The sequence below is a fragment of the Ranitomeya variabilis genome, chromosome 3, assembly GCF_051348905.1.
Source record: "Ranitomeya variabilis isolate aRanVar5 chromosome 3, aRanVar5.hap1, whole genome shotgun sequence".
Lineage (NCBI taxonomy): Eukaryota > Metazoa > Chordata > Amphibia > Anura > Dendrobatidae > Ranitomeya > Ranitomeya variabilis.
In genome coordinates this window covers 780,059,962-780,080,819 of record NC_135234.1, presented here as the reverse complement: position 1 = coordinate 780,080,819, position 20,858 = coordinate 780,059,962, and the positions used below count along the sequence as shown (strand labels likewise).

General features: G+C 56.7%; 1 protein-coding gene across 2 annotated transcripts in view; it reads left to right on the top strand.

Moving 5' to 3' along the window:
* The first annotated feature begins 11,290 nt into the window (after positions 1 to 11,290).
* LOC143817493 (uncharacterized) overlaps positions 11,291 to 20,858 on the top strand; it is a 104,199-nt gene continuing 94,631 nt past the window's right edge. The window contains exons 1-3 of one of the 2 annotated variants that reach the window (XM_077298957.1): positions 11,291 to 11,728; positions 11,896 to 11,964; positions 16,037 to 16,603. In XM_077298957.1, coding sequence (XP_077155072.1) covers positions 16,052 to 16,603 — 552 coding nt within the window. In that variant the 5' untranslated portion in view covers positions 11,291 to 11,728; positions 11,896 to 11,964; positions 16,037 to 16,051. The remainder of the gene's footprint in view (positions 11,729 to 11,895; positions 11,965 to 16,036; positions 16,604 to 20,858) is intronic. The other variant, XM_077298956.1, reaches the window with a different exon arrangement.

The following is a 20,858-nucleotide window of genomic DNA, read 5'->3' as shown; positions in this document are numbered from 1 at the left end:
CCAGCTATTTCATGCATTGGGAAGCTCCGGAAAAAACCCTGAAAAATCAGCGCAAAAAACGCATGCAGATTTCCTGCAGAAAAAGTCCTGTTTTGTTCAGGAAATTTCTGCAAAGAATCCTGACGTGTGCACATAGCCTGATACTCCGAGTCTGTACTTGCGTCCCTGACCCCTGGGGTCAGCAGCTGCAGTAACGGGGACTGCCCTGGAGAAGTACCTGACGGCCACCTGCAGCTTAAGTCTGACCCCACCGTCAGAGACTAGTACAGACATCTGAGGCAGTCGAATGCTGTTACTGGGATCAGCCGAGCTGGTTGCTTGCGGTTACGGAAACATCTGGAGCGGTCACACGCTGTTACAGGGGACATCTGAGGCGGTCACACGCTGTTACAGGGGACATCTGAGGCGGTCACACGATGTTACAGGGGACATCTGAGGCGGTCACACGCTGTTACAGGGGACATCTGAGACGGTCCCACGCTGTTACAGGGGACATCTGAGGCGATCCCACGCTGTTACAGGGGACATCTGAGGCGGTCACACGCTGTTACAGGGGACATCTGAGGCGGTCACACGCTGTTACAGGGGACATCTGAGGCTGTCACACGCTGTTACAGGGGACATCTGAGACGGTCACACGATGTTACAGCGGACATCTGAGGCGGTCACACGCTGTTACAGGGGACATCTGAGGCGGTCACACGCTGTTACAGGGAACATCTGAGACGGTCACACGCTGTTACAGGGGACATCTGAGGCGGTCACACGCTGTTACAGGGGACATCTGAGACGGTCCCACGCTGTTACAGGGGACATCTGAGGCGATCCCACGCTGTTACAGGGGACATCTGAGGCGGTCACACGCTGTTACAGGGGACATCTGAGGCGGTCACACGCTGTTACAGGGGACATCTGAGACGGTCCCACGCTGTTACAGGGGACATCTGAGGCGGTCACACGATGTTACAGCGGACATCTGAGGCGGTCACACGCTGTTACAGGGGACATCTGAGGCGGTCACACGCTGTTACAGGGGACATCTGAGGCTGTCACACGCTGTTACAGGGGACATCTGAGACGGTCACACGATGTTACAGCGGACATCTGAGGCGGTCACACGCTGTTACAGGGGACATCTGAGGCGGTCACACGCTGTTACAGGGGACATCTGAGGCGGTCACACGCTGTTACAGGGGACATCTGAGACGGTCACACGATGTTACAGCGGACATCTGAGGCGGTCACACGCTGTTACAGGGGACATCTGAGATGGTCACACGCTGTTACAGGGGACATCTGCCCGCGGTCACACGATGTTACAGGGGACATCTGAGGCAGTCACACGCTGTTACAGTGGACATCTGAGGCGGTCACACGCTGTTACAGGGGACATCTGAGACGGTCACACGCTGTTACAGGGGACATCTGAGAGGTCACACGCTGTTACAGGGGACATCTGAGGCAGTCACACGCTGTTACAGGGGACATCTGGGGCGGTCACACGCTGTTACAGGGCACATCTGGGGCGGTCACACGCTGTTACAGGGGACATCTGGGGTGGTCAAACGATGCTACAGGGGACATCTGAGGCGGTCAAACGCTGTTACAGGGGACATCTGGGGTGGTCAAACGATGCAACGGGGGTTATCTGAGGCGGTCACACGCTATTACAGGGGACATCTGAGGCGGTCACACTCTGTTAGAGGACATCTGAGGTGGTCACACGCTGTTACAGAGGACATCTGAGCGGTCACACGCTGTTACAGGGGACATCTGAGGCGGTCACACGCTGTTACAGGGTGTAACGGGTTCTACCAAGCTGGGGTACCTCTTTCAGTACCACCCAGTGTTTCAGGAGGTCCACTTTGCATTGGCTGGAGTCTGAATGAAGGACGCTGGCTTGAATTCCTTGATTACATGAGAGCATATAAATGCTGACTGCTTCTCCACGTATTTCCAGTCTCACAACACTTTATTCACAGAACACAGAATATATGTAACAACAGATACAGAGGGCAGGTCCATTCAAAAGCGGCCAGACATACATTACAATAGCCGCAGGGGGCCAGAGCCTGCTATTTACTGTGGGAATTACAAAGGTGGGGGAGGTCAGAAGGGGGATATCTTGTCTCCTCTGCCCAGGGGCGCAGCCTGTGGGCTGATGCATTAGGGACATATATCTCACATGGAACCTATTATATATATAGAGCGCCCCCAGATGCAGGGCCGCGGGGTACTCGGTACCGGGCCTCTCTGTCTCGGTCCTGGGGTTGTCACGGTGGCTAGACCCGGTCCGTGACCCTGCTAAGGGGCGTCCAATAAAAGGGTGATGATGGTGCATGGTGCAAGGCGCAATGAATAACGAGGACACAGGGTTACAGTCTCTTTACTGAAGGCTTCGGAATCCGCAATCCAGAGCATTGCTAACAGGGCTGGCTGAGACCGGCCGGTCCAAAGGCACATCCAGAGTTCCCTTTGCAGGTGGAAATCAGTGCATACCTACTAGCGCCTGGGTGTTGTAGTACTTCCCTGCTGAGCCCCACGGGATAGTCCTCACAACTGTTGTGTCTGTTTCTGATGTTCTTTCTCTCTCCGTCCCCCAGATGATATGGCTAGGACGCACCCGTATGACGGGGTAGGCCTGGAGTTATTTTATAGGGACCCTAGAGACGCCCCTCTCCCACAATTGCCTCCGTTGTCTGCTTAGGTGAATTAGGTGAGACAGCCAACCTAAAGTTAACTGTCCTGCCATTGGTTTGAAGTAATGTTTGGAGCCCAATACTTCCTCGTGTTCCGGCCACCGGCTACGCGCCTCAGTAGGATGTTGCCACGATCTTAGGGCACGACTCCTCCTGGTTCTATCTCCTTTGTGCTGTGATCTCGTTTCTCACTTCTCCACAATAAACCTCGCTTCGTGTCCTTTCTTAAGATGCCGCCGCAACGGGTGCAGGTGTGGCTCCATAACGATCTGTCCTTTTCGCTAGGCCGCTGTCAGGATCCCACCCCTGACAGAGACCCCCCTGAATCTTCCCAAGAACTCCCTCTCTCACAGGATGTTGCCTGGGCAAAACCCAGTCAGCTTCTTTTTAACTTCCTATCCAACCCCCAGTTTTACCAGAGTGTGAGGAGTGGCCTAGTACATAGAAACCTTTGCTCCCCCTGGTGGCCGGAGTGTGAAGTGTAATGTGTGACTGTGATACCTGGTCAGGTGAACTCCTTTAGTGCAATCAGACGTAACATCACTCCCCTGTGGCAGAGCGACATTACTGCAACGACCAGGACTCTGGGGCGCTGCACTTACAAATAACTGCATAACATATTCTGGGTGCTGGGGGGTTCTGTAACACGGCTCCCCCTTTCAGTGACGCGATCGGCATACACAGTCTGATCCTTAACGGATCGGTTTGGGGATGACTGAAGTTTATGGGGTTGGTACAAGTTCCGTTTGTCGACTTACTCCATCGGAGTTACCGTTTTGTTTGCCGGGTCTGTAGTGGATGGTGAAGTCCAGAGGTTGTAGGGCTAAACTCCACCGCAGTAATCTGGCGTTGTCTCCGGAGACCCGATTAAGCCAGACTAGGGGATAATGGTCCGTTAGGAGGGAAAACTGTCGTCCATACAAATATGGTTGTAACTTTTTGAGTGCCCATACTACTGCCAGGCACTCCTTCTCGATGGCCGCATAGCTTACTTCACGAGGCAGTAGTTTCCGACTCAGGTAAGCTACCGGGTGTTCTTGGCCGTCCGGCCCGACTTGGCTCAGTAATGCCCCCAATCCAAACATAGAAGCGTCTGTGTGAACAAGGAACCATTTAGTTGGATCGGGTGTGGACAATACAGGGGTATTGGTGAGGGCGTCCTTTAGCTGGCGGAAGGCTTCCTTACACTCTGGGGTCCAGGTTACCTGGCGGGGTTGGTTCTTACGGGTCAGATCAGTGAGGGGCTTGGCTACGCTGCTGTAATTGGGGACGAATTTCCTGTAATACTCCGCTGTCCCTAGAAACGCCATAACCTGGGTTTTCGTGCGTGGGGTGGGCCATTTGGCTATCGCCTCAATCTTGGCTGGTTCTGGTCGCTGTTTCCCACTTCCCACCCAATGCCGTAAATACTGAACCTCCGCTTTGCCCACGTGACACTTGTTTGGGTTCAGGGTGATTCCGGCCTTGTGGATCCTGTCTAATACTGTCTCTAGGTGATTTAGATGCTCTTCCCATGTCGCGCTGTAGATGGCGATGTCATCCAGGTAGGCACACGCATAGTCCTGGAGACCATCCAGAAGCCGGTCAGCCAGCCTCTGGAAGGTCGCAGGTAGTGTTGAGCGATACCGTCCGATACTTGAAAGTATCGGTATCGGATAGCATCGGCCGATACCCGAAAAGTATCGGATATCGCCGATACCGATACCAATACAAGTCAATGGGACATCAAGTATCGGAAGGTATCATGTATGGTTCGCAGGGTCTGAAGGAGAGGAAACTCTCCTTCAGGCCCAGGGATCCATATTAATGTGTAAAATAAAGAATAAAAATAAAAAATATTGATATACTCACCTCTCCGACGCAGCCTGGACCTTACCGATGTAACCGGCAGCTTCCGTTCCTAAGAATGAGCGCTTGAAAGACCTTAGATGACGTCGCGGCTTGTGATTGGTCGCGTGGCTATTTTCCCCACTACCTGGTAGGGCCCCTGCCATGCAGCTTGGAACTTGTTCTGCCTAGTGGGTTCTAACACCAGGACCTTCTGTCCTATCTCAAAGGTGCGTTCTCTGGCCCTCCGATCGTACCATACGCGCTGGCGCCGTTGGGTCACCTGCAGGTTCCCACATACAGCCTGGGTCAGCTCCTGTAGGCGGTCCCGGAATTCCAGCACATAGGGTACAATAGGTACCCCTTCTATGGTGCCCTCCTCTTCCCAGTGTTCTAGCACTAAGTCTAGGGGTCCCCTTACCCGTCTCCCGTATACCAGTTCAAACGGAGAGAACCCCGTGGGTTCTTGGGGCACTCCCGATAGGCAAACAGGAGGTGAGCAAGAATTTCTCCCAGTTCCTGTAGGTCCTGGTAAAAGTCCCAATGAGTTGTTTTAATGTCCCGTTAAAGCGTTCACCCATTGGTTTGTGGGTGGTACGGGGCGCTTCTAATGAACTTTACGCCACACAGCTTCCACAGTTGGTTGGTCACCTCTGCTGTAAACTGGGTACCCTGGTCAAGATAATCTCCGGGGGAAATCCAACCCATGAGAAAACCTGGAGCAGGGCAGCCGCCACCGTCTCTGCCAGTATGTTAGGTAACGCAACCGCCTCTGGATACCGTGTGGCATAATCTACCACTGTCAATATATACCTTTTCCCTGACGGACTGGGTTTAGCTAACGGCCCTATCAGATCGACCGCTACTCGGCTAAATGGTTCCTCCACAATGGGGAGGGGGCGTAATTTGGCCTTGCATCGATCTCCCCTCTTGCCAATGCGCTGGCAACTGTCACAGGTCTGGCAGTACTGACGAACATTATAGGTTACCCCTGGCCAAAAGAAGTTTTGTGTTAGACGATGCCTGGTGCGACTGATGCCGAAGTGCCCGGCCAAGGGTATGTCATGAGAGATTCGCAGTAACTCCTGCCTATACTTCTTGGGAACTACCAGTTGTCGTTTTATAGTGGGGCTCGTCCCTGTGTGGTGCTGCTCTGTGATCCGGTAGAGGAGTCCCTGCTTCCATATAAACTGTTCCCCTTCCAGTACCCCTCTCCCCTCCTGTGCCTTCCCACGATATCCCTCCAATGAAGGATCCTCAAGTAACTCCCTCTTAAATTCATCTGGGGTGGCCCAAGAAATGTGTCTGGCTATGGGAATACGTGTAGGGCTGGGATGTCTTACCTGGGCCTCCTCTGAGTGTGAATCCGCCTCCGCAGCTCGAGCTTGTCTCCGGGTGGTCACAGGATATGTCTCAGCCAGAGGGGCAACCGAGAAGGCAGACAACATGGGCCCCAAGTCATTTCCCAGCAAGACGTCTGCAGGCAAATCCTCCATCAAACCGACCTCAACAGGGCCATCCCCGACTCCCCAGTTCAGGTGAATCCTGGCAGTGGACAGTCGATGTATGGCTCCCCCTGCTACACGGACTGCCACTGTCCGGTCCGTCTTCTCTTGGTCCTGGACGAGATGAGGCTTCACAAGGGTCAAAGTTGCTCCAGAATCTCTTAGTCCCTGCATACGTTTCCCATTAACCCACACGACCTGTCTATGCTGTTGTCGATTATCTGCCCGGGCTGCCTGCACAGGGTCTACTTCATGCAGCACTTCCTCCATTTCTTCCACCCCTTGGTTAGTTGTAGCCCCCAATGCTGGGTCAGCTTCACCTTGGTAGCAGTGTACAGCGGCCCGGCTGAAGGTAGCTGTTCCCGCCTTTGGCCACTGGGTATGCTGAGTCCGGTTGGGACATTGTCTTTGCAAGTGGCCCAGTTGACGGCAGGTGTGGCATCGCGCCCCAGGGGAACTGTGGTAGGCCAGGTTTCTAGCTGGTCCCCCTACAATCTTCGGTGGTTTGGGGCCCTCCAAGTCCATGGGCGGACCCTTTGTGACCATCTTTGATCCAGACAACTGAGGCCTCCTGGCGTCATGATGTTCATCGGCCAGACAAGCGGCTTCCTCCAGAGTCATTGGCCGCCTGTCCCGAAGCCATTCCAGTGTCTCGAAGGTTAGTCCATTAAAGAATCGTTCTAACAAGAGCTGGAGGACGTCCTCCTTAGTGGTTGCTTGGCTCCCTTGTACCCACTGTAGCAGTGACTGCCGTAATTTACAGGCCCATTCAGCGTGGGTATCAGTTACTCGTTTTATAAGTCCGCGGAACTTTTGGCGGTATGCCTCTGGTGTCAGCGCATAGCGGGCCAAGATCACTTCTTTGATCCGCTCATAGTCCATACAGTCCTCATCAGGTACCGTGCGATAGGCGTCCGCTGCCCGGCCGGTCAGCTTGCTGGCCAGAATCTGAACCTGTTCCTCCGGCTTCACTTGATGAAGGGCACACTGCCGCTCAAAGTCCTGCAGAAAGCCATCAATGTCTTCCTCTGCCTCCCCCAACTGTCGGAAGGCATTATACTGGATCTTTTTGTGGCTTACTGTTGAAGGTACCTGTGCGGAGGCCAGAGCTCCCCCTGCTCGCTGACTCTCCTCTCTCCGCTCTGCCATCTCCATCTTGGCCAGCTCCACTTTGGTCCGCTCTGCCATCTCCATCTCGGTTAGCTCTATCCTGGTTCGCTCGGCCATCTTTTCCTTCAGATCAGTACACACATCAGCCATCACCTCTCGTATGATCTCTACTGCAGGGTTTGGGCCATAGAACGCCAGTCTGTCCTTTACCTCCCTCTGGAATTCAGTCTCCTCCACGTTCACATTGGAGGGCGCTTCCACCAGATTTTTTTATGTAGTCCTCTTTAACTTCTGGTAGTTGTTTTCCATTCATTCCTTTCCTCCTGTAGAAGGGGTATCAGATCCCGCTGTCTGCCACCAGTGTAACGGGGTCTACCAAGGTGGGGTACCTCTTTCAGTACCACCCCGTGTTTCAGGAGGTCCACTTTGTATTGGCTGGAGTCTGAATGAAGGACGCTGGCTAGAATTCCTTGATTACATGAGAGCATATAAAAGCTGACTGCTTCTCCACGTATTTCCAGTCTCACAACACTTTATTCACAGAACACAGAATATATATCACAACAGATACAGAGGGCAGGCCAGACATACATTACAATAGCCGCAGGGGGCCGGAGCCTGCTATTTACTGTGGGAATTACAAAGGTGGGGGAGGTCAGAAGGGGGATAGCTTGTCTCCTCTGCCCAGGGGTGCAGCCTGTAGGCTGATGCATTAGGGACATATATCTCACATGGAACCTATTATATATACAAATAACTGCATAACATATTCTGGGTGCTGGGGGGTTCTGTAACACAGGGGACATCTGAGGCGGTCACACGCTGTTACAGGGGACATCTGGGGCGGTCACACGCTGTAACAGGGGACATCTGAGCAGTCACACGCTGTTACAGAGGACATCTGAGGCGGTCACATGCTGTTACAGGAGACATCTGAGGCAGTCACACGCTGTTACAGGGAACATCTGAGGCGGTCACACGCTGTTACAGGGGACATCTGAGGCGGTCACACGCTGTTACCGCAGACATCTGGGGCGGTCACACGCTGTTACAGGGGATATATTTTTCCTCCACAGAAGCATTAAGGTTTCCACATGCCCCAGTCTCCTCTCTGGTCCTCTACGCTGCTATTGTCCTCTAGGCTGCTCTCATCCTCTGTGCCGCTCTCGTCCTCTGCGCCACTCATGTTCTCCTTGCCCCGCCTCTCACGTCCTCTGTGACGCTGTGGTGCTGTGGTCTGTGCTCTGCTTCTCCGAGCAGTTCTTGTCATCCGCACCACTCTGGTCCTATGCGCTGCTCTCATCCTCTGTGCCGTTCTTGTCCTCTGCGCCCTACTCCTCCGCGCCGCTCCCATCCTCCGCGCTGCGGTAATCTCTGCTCTGCTACTCTGCACCACTCTGCTCCCTTCATCCGCGCCGCTCTTTCGCCGCACCGCTCCCATCCTCCGTACTGCTCTTCTTCAGCGCCGCTCTCTTCCTCCTCACCGCTCCCGTCCTCCGCGCCGCTCTATTCCTCTGCGCCATTCTCCCCCGGGACGCTCCCGTCCTCCAGGTCGCTCTCTTCCTCTGCGCTGCTCTTGTCCTCTGTGCAGCTCCCATCCTCTGCACTGCCATCTTCCTCTGCGCCGCTCGCTTCTTCTGCGCTGCTCACATCCTCTGCGCCCTGCACCGTGATCGGCGCTCTGCTCCTCTGCGCTGCTCTGCTCCGCTCCCTTCGTCTGCGCTGCTTTCTTCCTCTGCTCCTCTCGTCCTCCGTGCTGCTCTTCCATAACGCCGCACCCCTCCTCTGCACCACTCTCTTCCTCCGAGCCGTTCTCCTCCATGCCGCTTTCTTCCTCTGCGCCGTTCTCATCCTCTGCGCAGCTCGAATCTTCTGCACCGCTCTCATCCTCTGCACCGCTCTCATCCTCTGCACCCTGCGCCGCTCTCGTCCTCGGCGCCACTCTGGTCCTCTGCACCGCTCTGCTCCTCTGTGCCGCTCCCTTTGTCCGCACCGCTCTCTTCCTCTGCATCGATCTCATCCTCTGCGCCTCTCCCGTCCTCCACACCGCTCTCACCCTCTGTGCCGCTGTGGTCTGCGCTTTGCTCATCCGCGCCGCTCTCGTCCTCTGCGCCTCTGTGGTCTGCGCTCTGCTCCTCCGCGCCGCTCCTCATCCACGCTGCTCTCTTCCTCTGCCCTGCTCTTGTCCTCTCCCATCCTCTGCAGCGCTCTCTTCCTTGGTGCCGTTCTCATCCTCTGCGCCACTCACGTCCTCGGCGCCCTACTCCTCCGTGCCGCTCCTGTCCTTGGCTCAGCTCCCATCCTCCGCGCCGCTGTAATCAGTGCTCTGCTCCTCTGCGCCACTCCCTTCATCCGCGCTGCTCTGTTCCTCTGCTCGTCTCTCGTCCTCTGCGCCGCTCCCGTCCTCCCCGCCGCTCTCTTCCTCCACGCCGCTCTCTTCCTCTGCGCTGCTCTTGTCCTCTGCGCAGCTCCCGTCCTCTGCACCACCATCTTCTTCTGCACCACTCTCTTCCTCTGTGCCGCTCGCTTCTTCTGCACCGCTCTCGTCCTCTGCGTCCTGCTCCTCCGTGCTGCTCCCGTCCTCCGTGCCGCTATGATCTGCGCTCTTCTCATCCGTGACTCTCTGCTCCTCTGCGCCGCTCACGTCCTCCACGCCGCACCCGTCCTCCGAACCGCTCTCTCCCTCCAGGCAGCTCTCGCCCTCCAGGCCGCTCTTGTCCTCCGCGCCGCTCTCCAGGTCGCTCTCTTCCTCCATTCCTCAGCGCCGCTCTCGTCCTCCATGCCGCTTCAGTCCTCCACGCCGCTCCCGTCCTACACGCCACTCTCGTCCTCCGCGTGGCTCCCCCCTCCAGGCTGCTCCCTTCCTCTGCGCCGCTCTCTTACTGCGCGCCGCTCCAGCTCTCCAGGTCGCTCTCTTCCTCCACACCGCTGTGATCTGCGCTCTGCTCCTCCACGCCACTCCCTTCATCTGCGCTGCTCTCTTCCTGTGCTCCTCTCTCGTCATCTGTGCCGCTCTCTTCCTCTCCGCCGCTCTCTTCCTACGCGTCGCTTCCGTCCTCCACGCCGCTCTCTTCCTCCGCGCTGCTCTCGTCCTCTGCGCCGCTCCCATCCTCCGCACCCCTCTCGCCCTCCAGGTTGCTCTCTTCCTCTGCGCTGCTCTTGTCCTCTGCACCGCCATTTTCCTCTGCACCGCTCTCTTACTCTGCGCCGCTCGCTTCTTCTGCACCGCTCACATCCTCTGCGCCCTGCTCCTCTGTGCCACTCTCGTCCTCTGTGCCGCTGTGATCTGCGCTCTGCTCTTCTGCACCGCTCTCTTCGTCCGCGCTGCTCTCTTCCTCTGTTCCTCTCGTCCTCCACACCGCTCTCTTCCTCCACGCTGCTCCCATCCTCTGTGCCACTCCCGTCCTCTGCATCACTCTCTTCCTCCGCGCCACTTGCGTCCTTCACGCAGCTCCCATCCTCCGCGCCGCTCTCGCCCTCTGCGCCGCTCCCCAGGTTGCTCTCTTCCTCCATGCCGCTCTCCAGGTCGCTCTTTTCCTTCATTCCTCAGCGCCACTCCCTTCCTCTGCGCTGCTCTCTTCCCCATGCCGCTCCAGTTCTCCAGGTCGCTCTTTTCCTCCATGCTGCTCTCCACGCCGCTCTCTTCCTCTGCGCCACTCCCGTCCTCTGCGCTGCTCCAGCCCTCCAGGCCGCTCTCTTCCTCGGCGCCGCTCCCCAGGCCGCTCTCTTCCTCCATTCCTCAGCGCCACTCCCGTCCTCCAGGCCGCTCTCTTCCTCGGCGCCGCTCCCCAGGTTGCTCTCTTCCTCCACGCCGCTCCCCAGGTTGCTCTCTTCCTCCATTCCTCAGCGCCACTCCCGTCCTCCAGGCCGCTCTCTTCCTCCGCGCCGCTCCCCAGGCCGCTCTCTTCCTCCATTCCTCAGCGCCACTCCCGTCCTCCAGGCCGCTCTCTTCCTCCACTCCCTTCCTCTGCACTGCTCTCTTCCTCTGTCCCGCTCTCTAGGTCGCTCTCTTCCTCCACTCCCTTCCTCTGCACTGCTCTCTTCCTCCCTTCCTCTGCACTGCTCTCTTCCTCTGTCCCGCTCTCTAGGTCGCTCTCTTCGTCCACTCCCTTCCTCCAGGCCGCTCTCTTCGTCCCTTCCTCTGCACTGCTCTCTTCCTCTGTCCCGCTCTCTAGGTCGCTCTCTTCGTCCACTCCCTTCCTCCGCACCGCCATCTTCCTCCGCGCAGCTCTCGTCCTCCGCGCTGCTGACACTGTGGCTGAGGAGCAGCGTCACTCATCTCCCTGGTCACGGGTGCAGTACTCCAGCGCCCCCTGCAGTCTTCACAGCTAACTGACCGCGGAACCATAATGACAAGCCCAGCCGTCCGGGGTAATGTATTCACGGAACACCTCTAACGCGTGGCATGCTGGATGTTGTAGTCTCACTGGGAAGATCTGCCGCAGTTCGCCGGAAGTAGGCGGGGCAGTTGGCCGGTCAGGCCGCATCAGGAGGAGGGAACGGCAGCCAGTGTCACTGCCAGCATCCCGAGACTCCGGCGCCCGGAGCTTGGCAGGAGGCGGAGGGATGTGAGGAGCGGACGAGCAGGTGACTGCAGCGGGGAGGAGGCACCGGGTCCTAAGCACAAGAGAAGCCGCTGCCCATAGCAACCAATCAGATTATTGCTTATAGTCTAAGACCCGCCCCATGAAATGAGTGCTGTGATCTGATTGGTAGCTGCTTGCACGTTTGATCCATTAATTCCTCCTCTATAGGGGTAAACGCGGCTGGCGGGTGAGAAGGATCCACTAGCGCCCCCTGCAGGACCGGGGACAAGCCTGCAAGTACGTGGTCGCTATGGGCAACAAAGGCCCAATCACAGCGCAGCTCTCATTGCTCCAGCACAGAATAGGACCTGAAAGCCGAGCTGTGATTGGTTGCCATGAGCAACATTAATGAATGGTGGACCTGTGCTTGCAGCTCTGGCTGTGACTGGAGTATAACTGTGTAATGATGGACCTGTGCCTGCAGCTCTGGCTGTGACTGGAGTATAACTGTGTAATGATGGACCTGTGCCTGCAGCTCTGGCTGTGACTGGAATATAACTGTGTAATGACGGACCTGTGCCTGCAGCTCTGGCTGTGACTGGAGTATAACGGTGTAATGATGGGCCTGTGCCTGCAGCTCTGGCTGTGACTGGAGTATAACTGTGTAATGACGGATCTGTGCCTGCAGCTCTGGCTGTGACTGGAGTATAACGGTGTAATGATGGGCCTGTGCCTGCAGCTCTGGCTGTGACTGGAGTATAACTGTGTAATGATGGACCTGTGCCTGCAGCTCTGGCTGTGACTGGAGTATAAGGGTGTAATGATGGTCCTGTGCCTGCAGCTCTGGCTGTGACTGGAGTACTCCGGTGTAATGACGGACCTGTGCCTGCAGCTCTGGCTGTGACTGGAGTATAACTGTGTAATGATGGTCCTGTGCCTGCAGCTCTGGCTGTGACTGGAGTACTCCGGTGTAATGACGGACCTGTGCCTGCAGCTCTGGCTGTGACTGGAGTACCCCGTTGTAATGACGGACCTGTGCCTGCAGCTCTGGCTGTGACTGGAGTACATCCCGGTGTAATGAAGGACCTGTGCCTGCAGCTCTGGCTGTGACTGGAGTACATCCCAGTGTAATGACGGACCTGTGCCTGCAGCTCTGGCTGTGACTAGAGTACATCCCGGTGTAATGACGGACCTGTGCCTGCAGCTCTGGCTGTGACTGGAGTATAAGGGTGTAATGATGGACCTGTGCCTGCAGCTCTGGCTGTGACTGGAGTATAAGGGTGTAATGATGGACCTGTGCCTGCAGCTCTGGCTGTGACTGGAGTATAACTGTGTAATGATGGTCCTGTGCCTGCAGCTCTGGCTGTGACTGGAGTACTCCGGTGTAATGACGGACCTGTGCCTGCAGCTCTGGCTGTGACTGGAGTACATCCCGGTGTAATGACGGACCTGTGCCTGCAGCTCTGGCTGTGACTAGAGTATAAGGGTGTAATGATGGACCTGTGCCTGCAGCTCTGGCTGTGACTGGAGTATAACGGTGTAATGATGGACCTGTGCCTGCAGCTCTGGCTGTGACTGGAGTATAAGGGTGTAATGATGGACCTGTGCCTGCAGCTCTGGCTGTGACTGGAGTATAAGGGTGTAATGATGGACCTGTGCCTGCAGCTCTGGCTGTGACTGGAGTATAACGGTGTAATGATGGACCTGTGCCTGCAGCTCTGGCTGTGACTGGAGTATAACTGTGTAATGATGGTCCTGTGCCTGCAGCTCTGGCTGTGACTGGAGTACTCCGGTGTAATGACGGATCTGTGCCTGCAGCTCTGGCTGTGACTGGAGTACCCCGTTGTAATGACGGACCTGTGCCTGCAGCTCTGGCTGTGACTGGAGTACATCCCGGTGTAATGACGGATCTGTGCCTGCAGCTCTGGCTGTGACTAGAGTACATCCTGGTGTAATGCCGGTCCTGTGCCTGCAGCTCTGGCTGTGACTGGAGTATAACTGTGTAATGACGGACCTGTGCCTGCAGCTCTGGCTGTGACTGGAGTATAACGGTGTAATGATGGACCTGTGCCTGCAGCTCTGGCTGTGACTGGAGTACTCCGGTGTAATGACGGACCTGTGCCTGCAGCTCTGGCTGTGACTGGAGTATTACGGTGTAATGACGGACCTGTGCCTGCAGCTCTGGCTGTGACTGGAGTATAACTGTAATGACGGACCTGTGCCTGCAGCTCTGGCTGTGACTGGAGTATAACGGTGTAATGATGGACCTGTGCCTGCAGCTCTGGCTGTGACTGGAGTATAACTGTAATGATGGACCTGTGCCTGCAGCTCTGGCTGTGACTGGAGTACTCCGGTGTAATGACGGACCTGTGCCTGCAGCTCTGGCTGTGACTGGAGTATTACGGTGTAATGACGGACCTGTGCCTGCAGCTCTGGCTGTGACTGGAGTATAACTGTGTAATGCCGGACCTGTGCCTGCAGCTCTGGCTGTGACTGGAGTATAACGGTGTAATGATGGTCCTGTGCCTGCAGCTCTGGCTGTGACTGGAGTATAACTGTGTAATGATGGTCCTGTGCCTGCAGCTCTGGCTGTGACTGGAGTATAACTGTGTAATGATGGTCCTGTGCCTGCAGCTCTGGCTGTGACTGGAGTATAAGGGTGTAATGATGGTACTGTGCCTGCAGCTCTGGCTGTGACTGGAGTATAAGGGTGTAATGATGGACCTGTGCCTGCAGCTCTGGCTGTGACTGGAGTATTACGGTGTAATGACGGACCTGTGCCTGCAGCTCTGGCTGTGACTGGAGTATAACTGTGTAATGATGGACCTGTGCCTGCAGCTCTGGCTGTGACTGGAGTATTACGGTGTAATGACGGACCTGTGCCTGCAGCTCTGGCTGTGACTGGAGTATTACGGTGTAATGACGGACCTGTGCCTGCAGCTCTGGCTGTGACTGGAGTATAAGGGTGTAATGATGGACCTGTGCCTGCAGCTCTGGCTGTGACTGGAGTATAACTGTGTAATGATGGACCTGTGCCTGCAGCTCTGGCTGTGACTGGAGTATAAGGGTGTAATGATGGTCCTGTGCCTGCAGCTCTGGCTGTGACTGGAGTATTACGGTGTAATGACGGACCTGTGCCTGCAGCTCTGGCTGTGACTGGAGTATAACTGTGTAATGATGGACCTGTGCCTGCAGCTCTGGCTGTGACTGGAGTATAAGTGTGTAATGATGGTCCTGTGCCTGCAGCTCTGGCTGTGACTGGAGTACTCCGGTGTAATGACGGACCTGTGCCTGCAGCTCTGGCTGTGACTGGAGTACCCCGTTGTAATGACGGACCTGTGCCTGCAGCTCTGGCTGTGACTGGAGTACATCCCGGTGTAATGACGGACCTGTGCCTGCAGCTCTGGCTGTGACTAGAGTACATCCCGGTGTAATGACAGACCTGTGCCTGCAGCTCTGGCTGTGACTAGAGTACATCCTGGTGTAATGATGGCCCTGTGCCTGCAGCTCTGGCTGTGACTGGAGTATAAGGGTGTAATGATGGACCTGTGCCTGCAGCTCTGGCTGTGACTGGAGTATAACGGTGTAATGATGGACCTGTGCCTGCAGCTCTGGCTGTGACTGGAGTATAACTGTGTAATGATGGTCCTGTGCCTGCAGCTCTGGCTGTGACTGGAGTACTCCGGTGTAATGACGGACCTGTGCCTGCAGCTCTGGCTGTGACTGGAGTACCCCGTTGTAATGATGGACCTGTGCCTGCAGCTCTGGCTGTGACTGGAGTATAACTGTGTAATGATGGTCCTGTGCCTGCAGCTCTGGCTGTGACTGGAGTACTCCGGTGTAATGATGGACCTGTGCCTGCAGCTCTGGCTGTGACTGGAGTACCCCGTTGTAATGACGGACCTGTGCCTGCAGCTCTGGCTGTGACTAGAGTACATCCTGGTGTAATGATGGTCCTGTGCCTGCAGCTCTGGCTGTGACTGGAGTACTCCGGTGTAATGACGGACCTGTGCCTGCAGCTCTGGCTGTGACTGGAGTACCCCGTTGTAATGACGGACCTGTGCCTGCAGCTCTGGCTGTGACTGGAGTACATCCCGGTGTAATGACGGACCTGTGCCTGCAGCTCTGGCTGTGAGTGGAGTACATCCTGGTGTAATACCGGTCCTGTGCCTGCAGCTCCGGCTGTGACTGGAGTATAACGGTGTAATGACGGACCTGTGCCTGCAGCTCTGGCTGTGACTGGAGTACATCCCGGTGTAATGCCGGTCCTGTGCCTGCAGCTCTGGCTGTGACTGGAGTACATCCCGGTGTAATGACGGACCTGTGCCTACAGCTTCGGCTGTGACCTGTGCCGCTGTCCTTCCTGCAGGTGGCGCCGGCCGTCATGGAGGATAAGGTGAAGGTGGAGGCTGTGGAGGAGGTGGAGGTGAAGTGTGAGCCGCCGGTGGAGGTGGACTGCCTGCTGGACTACAACCTGGGGACGCAGCTGACGGTGGAGCAGGAGGTCCAGATCGCGGACGGGCCGCCATGTCCGGGCTACGATGGCGACTTCTTGTCCAGGAAAACTCTGAAGCCTCGGCAGAGGCGAGCGTCTGGCCAGCGCAACTACAACTGCGCGCGGTGCGGGAAGGACTTCCTGCGCTGCAGCGACCTGGTGAAACACGAGAAGACGCACACGGAGGAGCGGCTCTACGCCTGCAGCATCTGCGGCAAGAGCTTCCGCCGTCACACGTCGCTGCTCATCCATGAGCGCATCCACACCGGGGAGCGGCCGTACCAGTGCACGCAGTGCGGCAAGAGCTTCATCCAACGGCAGCACCTCACCACCCACCTGCGCACCCACACCGGCGAGAAGCCCTTCCAGTGCATCGAATGCGGAAAAGGCTTCCGGTGGAGATCCGAACTGCTGAAACATCAGAAGATCCACACGGAGAAGGTGATAACCCGACAGACTGGACCCAACGTTCCACGGGCACATCCCAACGATACCCAACAGACACATCCCAACGAAACCCAACAGATATATCCCAACGATACCCGACAGACACATCCCAACGATACCCGACAGACACATCCCAACGAAACCCAACAGATATATCCCAACGATACCCGACGGACATATCCCAACGATACCCGACGGACCTATCCCAACGATACCCAACAGACACATCCCAACGATACCCGACGGACATATCCCAACGATACCCGACGGACATATCCCAACGATACCCGACAGACACATCCCAACGAAACCCAACAGACACATCCCAACGAAACCCAACAGATATATCCCAACGATACCCGACAGACACATCCCAACGATACCCGACAGACACATCCCAACGATACCCGACAGACACATCCCAACGATACCCGACAGACACATCCCAACGATACCCGACAGACACATCCCAACGATACCCGACAGACACATCCCAACGATACCCGACAGACACATCCCAACGAAACCCAACAGACACATCCCAACGATACCCGACAGACGTATCCCAACGATACCCGACAGACGTATCCCAACGATACCCGACGGACCTATCCCAACGATACCCGACGGACCTATCCCAACGATACCCGACGGACCTATCCCAACGATACCCGACGGACCTATCCCAACGATACCCGACGGACCTATCCCAACGATACCCGACGGACCTATCCCAACGATACCCGACGGACCTATCCCAACGATACCCGACGGACCTATCCCAACGATACCCGACGGACCTATCCCAACGATACCCGACGGACCTATCCCAACGATACCCGACGGACCTATCCCAACGATACCCGACGGACCTATCCCAACGATACCCGACGGACCTATCCCAACGATACCCGACGGACCTATCCCAACGATACCCGACGGACCTATCCCAACGATACCCGACGGACCTATCCCAACGATACCCGACGGACCTATCCCAACGATACCCGACGGACCTATCCCAACGATACCCGACGGACCTATCCCAACGATACCCGACGGACCTATCCCAACGATACCCGACGGACCTATCCCAACGATACCCGACGGACCTATCCCAACGATACCCGACGGACCTATCCCAACGATACCCGACGGACCTATCCCAACGATACCCGACGGACCTATCCCAACGATACCCGACGGACCTATCCCAACGATACCCGACGGACCTATCCCAACGATACCCGACGGACCTATCCCAACGATACCCGACGGACCTATCCCAACGATACCCGACGGACCTATCCCAACGATACCCGACGGACCTATCCCAACGATACCCGACGGACCTATCCCAACGATACCCGACGGACCTATCCCAACGATACCCGACGGACCTATCCCAACGATACCCGACGGACCTATCCCAACGATACCCGACGGACCTATCCCAACGATACCCGACGGACCTATCCCAACGATACCCGACGGACCTATCCCAACGATACCCGACGGACCTATCCCAACGATACCCGACGGACCTATCCCAACGATACCCGACGGACCTATCCCAACGATACCCGACGGACCTATCCCAACGATACCCGACGGACCTATCCCAACGATACCCGACGGACCTATCCCAACGATACCCGACGGACCTATCCCAACGATACCCGACGGACCTATCCCAACGATACCCGACGGACCTATCCCAACGATACCCGACGGACCTATCCCAACGATACCCGACGGACCTATCCCAACGATACCCGACGGACCTATCCCAACGATACCCGACGGACCTATCCCAACGATACCCGACGGACCTATCCCAACGATACCCGACGGACCTATCCCAACGATACCCGACGGACCTATCCCAACGATACCCGACGGACCTATCCCAACGATACCCGACGGACCTATCCCAACGATACCCGACGGACCTATCCCAACGATACCCGACGGACCTATCCCAACGATACCCGACGGACCTATCCCAACGATACCCGACGGACCTATCCCAACGATACCCGACGGACCTATCCCAACGATACCCGACGGACCTATCCCAACGATACCCGACGGACCTATCCCAACGATACCCGACGGACCTATCCCAACGATACCCGACGGACCTATCCCAACGATACCCGACGGACCTATCCCAACGATACCCGACGGACCTATCCCAACGATACCCGACGGACCTATCCCAACGATACCCGACGGACCTATCCCAACGATACCCGACGGACCTATCCCAACGATACCCGACGGACCTATCCCAACGATACCCGACGGACCTATCCCAACGATACCCGACGGACCTATCCCAACGATACCCGACGGACCTATCCCAACGATACCCGACGGACCTATCCCAACGATACCCGACGGACCTATCCCAACGATACCCGACGGACCTATCCCAACGATACCCGACGGACCTATCCCAACGATACCCGACGGACCTATCCCAACGATACCCGACGGACCTATCCCAACGATACCCGACGGACCTATCCCAACGATACCCGACGGACCTATCCCAACGATACCCGACGGACCTATCCCAACGATACCCGACGGACCTATCCCAACGATACCCGACGGACCTATCCCAACGATACCCGACGGACCTATCCCAACGATACCCGACGGACCTATCCCAACGATACCCGACGGACCTATCCCAACGATACCCGACGGACCTATCCCAACGATACCCGACGGACCTATCCCAACGATACCCGACGGACCTATCCCAACGATACCCGACGGACCTATCCCAACGATACCCGACGGACCTATCCCAACGATACCCGACGGACCTATCCCAACGATACCCGACGGACCTATCCCAACGATACCCGACGGACCTATCCCAACGATACCCGACGGACCTATCCCAACGATACCCGACGGACCTATCCCAACGATACCCGACGGACCTATCCCAACGATACCCGACGGACCTATCCCAACGATACCCGACGGACCTATCCCAACGATACCCGACGGACCTATCCCAACGATACCCGACGGACCTATCCCAACGATACCCGACGGACCTATCCCAACGATACCCGACAAACTGGACCCAACATTCCACAGGCACAACCCGACAGACCTGACCGATGATCCACAGGCACGACCCAACGATACCTGACAAACCGAACCCCACGATCAACAAGCACGACCCAACGATATGCGGCAGACCGTACCCCACGACCCACAGACATGACGCAACGATACGCGACAGACCGTACCCCACAACCGACAGGTACACCCCAACGATACCCAACAGACCATACCCCACGATCCACAGGCACCACCCGACAGACGTGACTGACGATCCACAGGCACAACACAATAGACCATACCCCACGATTGACATTCACAACCCAACGATACTCGAGGATCCACAGACACATGGAAACGATACCCGACGATCCACAGACATATGGAAACGATACCCGACGATCCACGGGCACACGGAATCGAGACCCGACGATCCACGGGCACACGGAAACGAGACCCGACGATCCACGGGCACACGGAAACGAGACCCGACGATCCACTGGCACACGGAACAGATACCCGACGATCCACTGGCACACGGAACAGATACCCGACGATCCACGGGCACACGGAAACGAGACCCGACGATCCACTGGCACACGGAAACGAGACCCGACGATCCACTGGCACACGGAAACGAGACCCGACGATCCACTGGCACACGGAAACGAGACCCGACGATCCACTGGCACACGGAAACGAGACCCGACGATCCACTGGCACACGGAACAGATACCCGACGATCCACGGGCACACGGAAACGAGATCCGACGATCCACGGGCACACGGAACAGATACCCGACGATCCACGGGCACACGGAACAGATACCCGACGATCCACGGGCACACGGAAACGAGACCCGACGATCCACGGGCACACGGAAACGAGACCCGACGATCCACGGGCACACGGAACAGATACCCGACGATCCACGGGCACACGGAAACGAGACCCGACGATCCACGGGCACACGGAAACGAGACCCGACGATCCACGGGCACACGGAAACGAGACCCGACGATCCACGGGCACACGGAAACGAGACCCGACGATCCACGGGCACACGGAAACGAGACCCGACGATCCACGGGCACACGGAACAGATACCCGACGATCCACGGGCACACGGAAACGAGACCCGACGATCCACGGGCACAC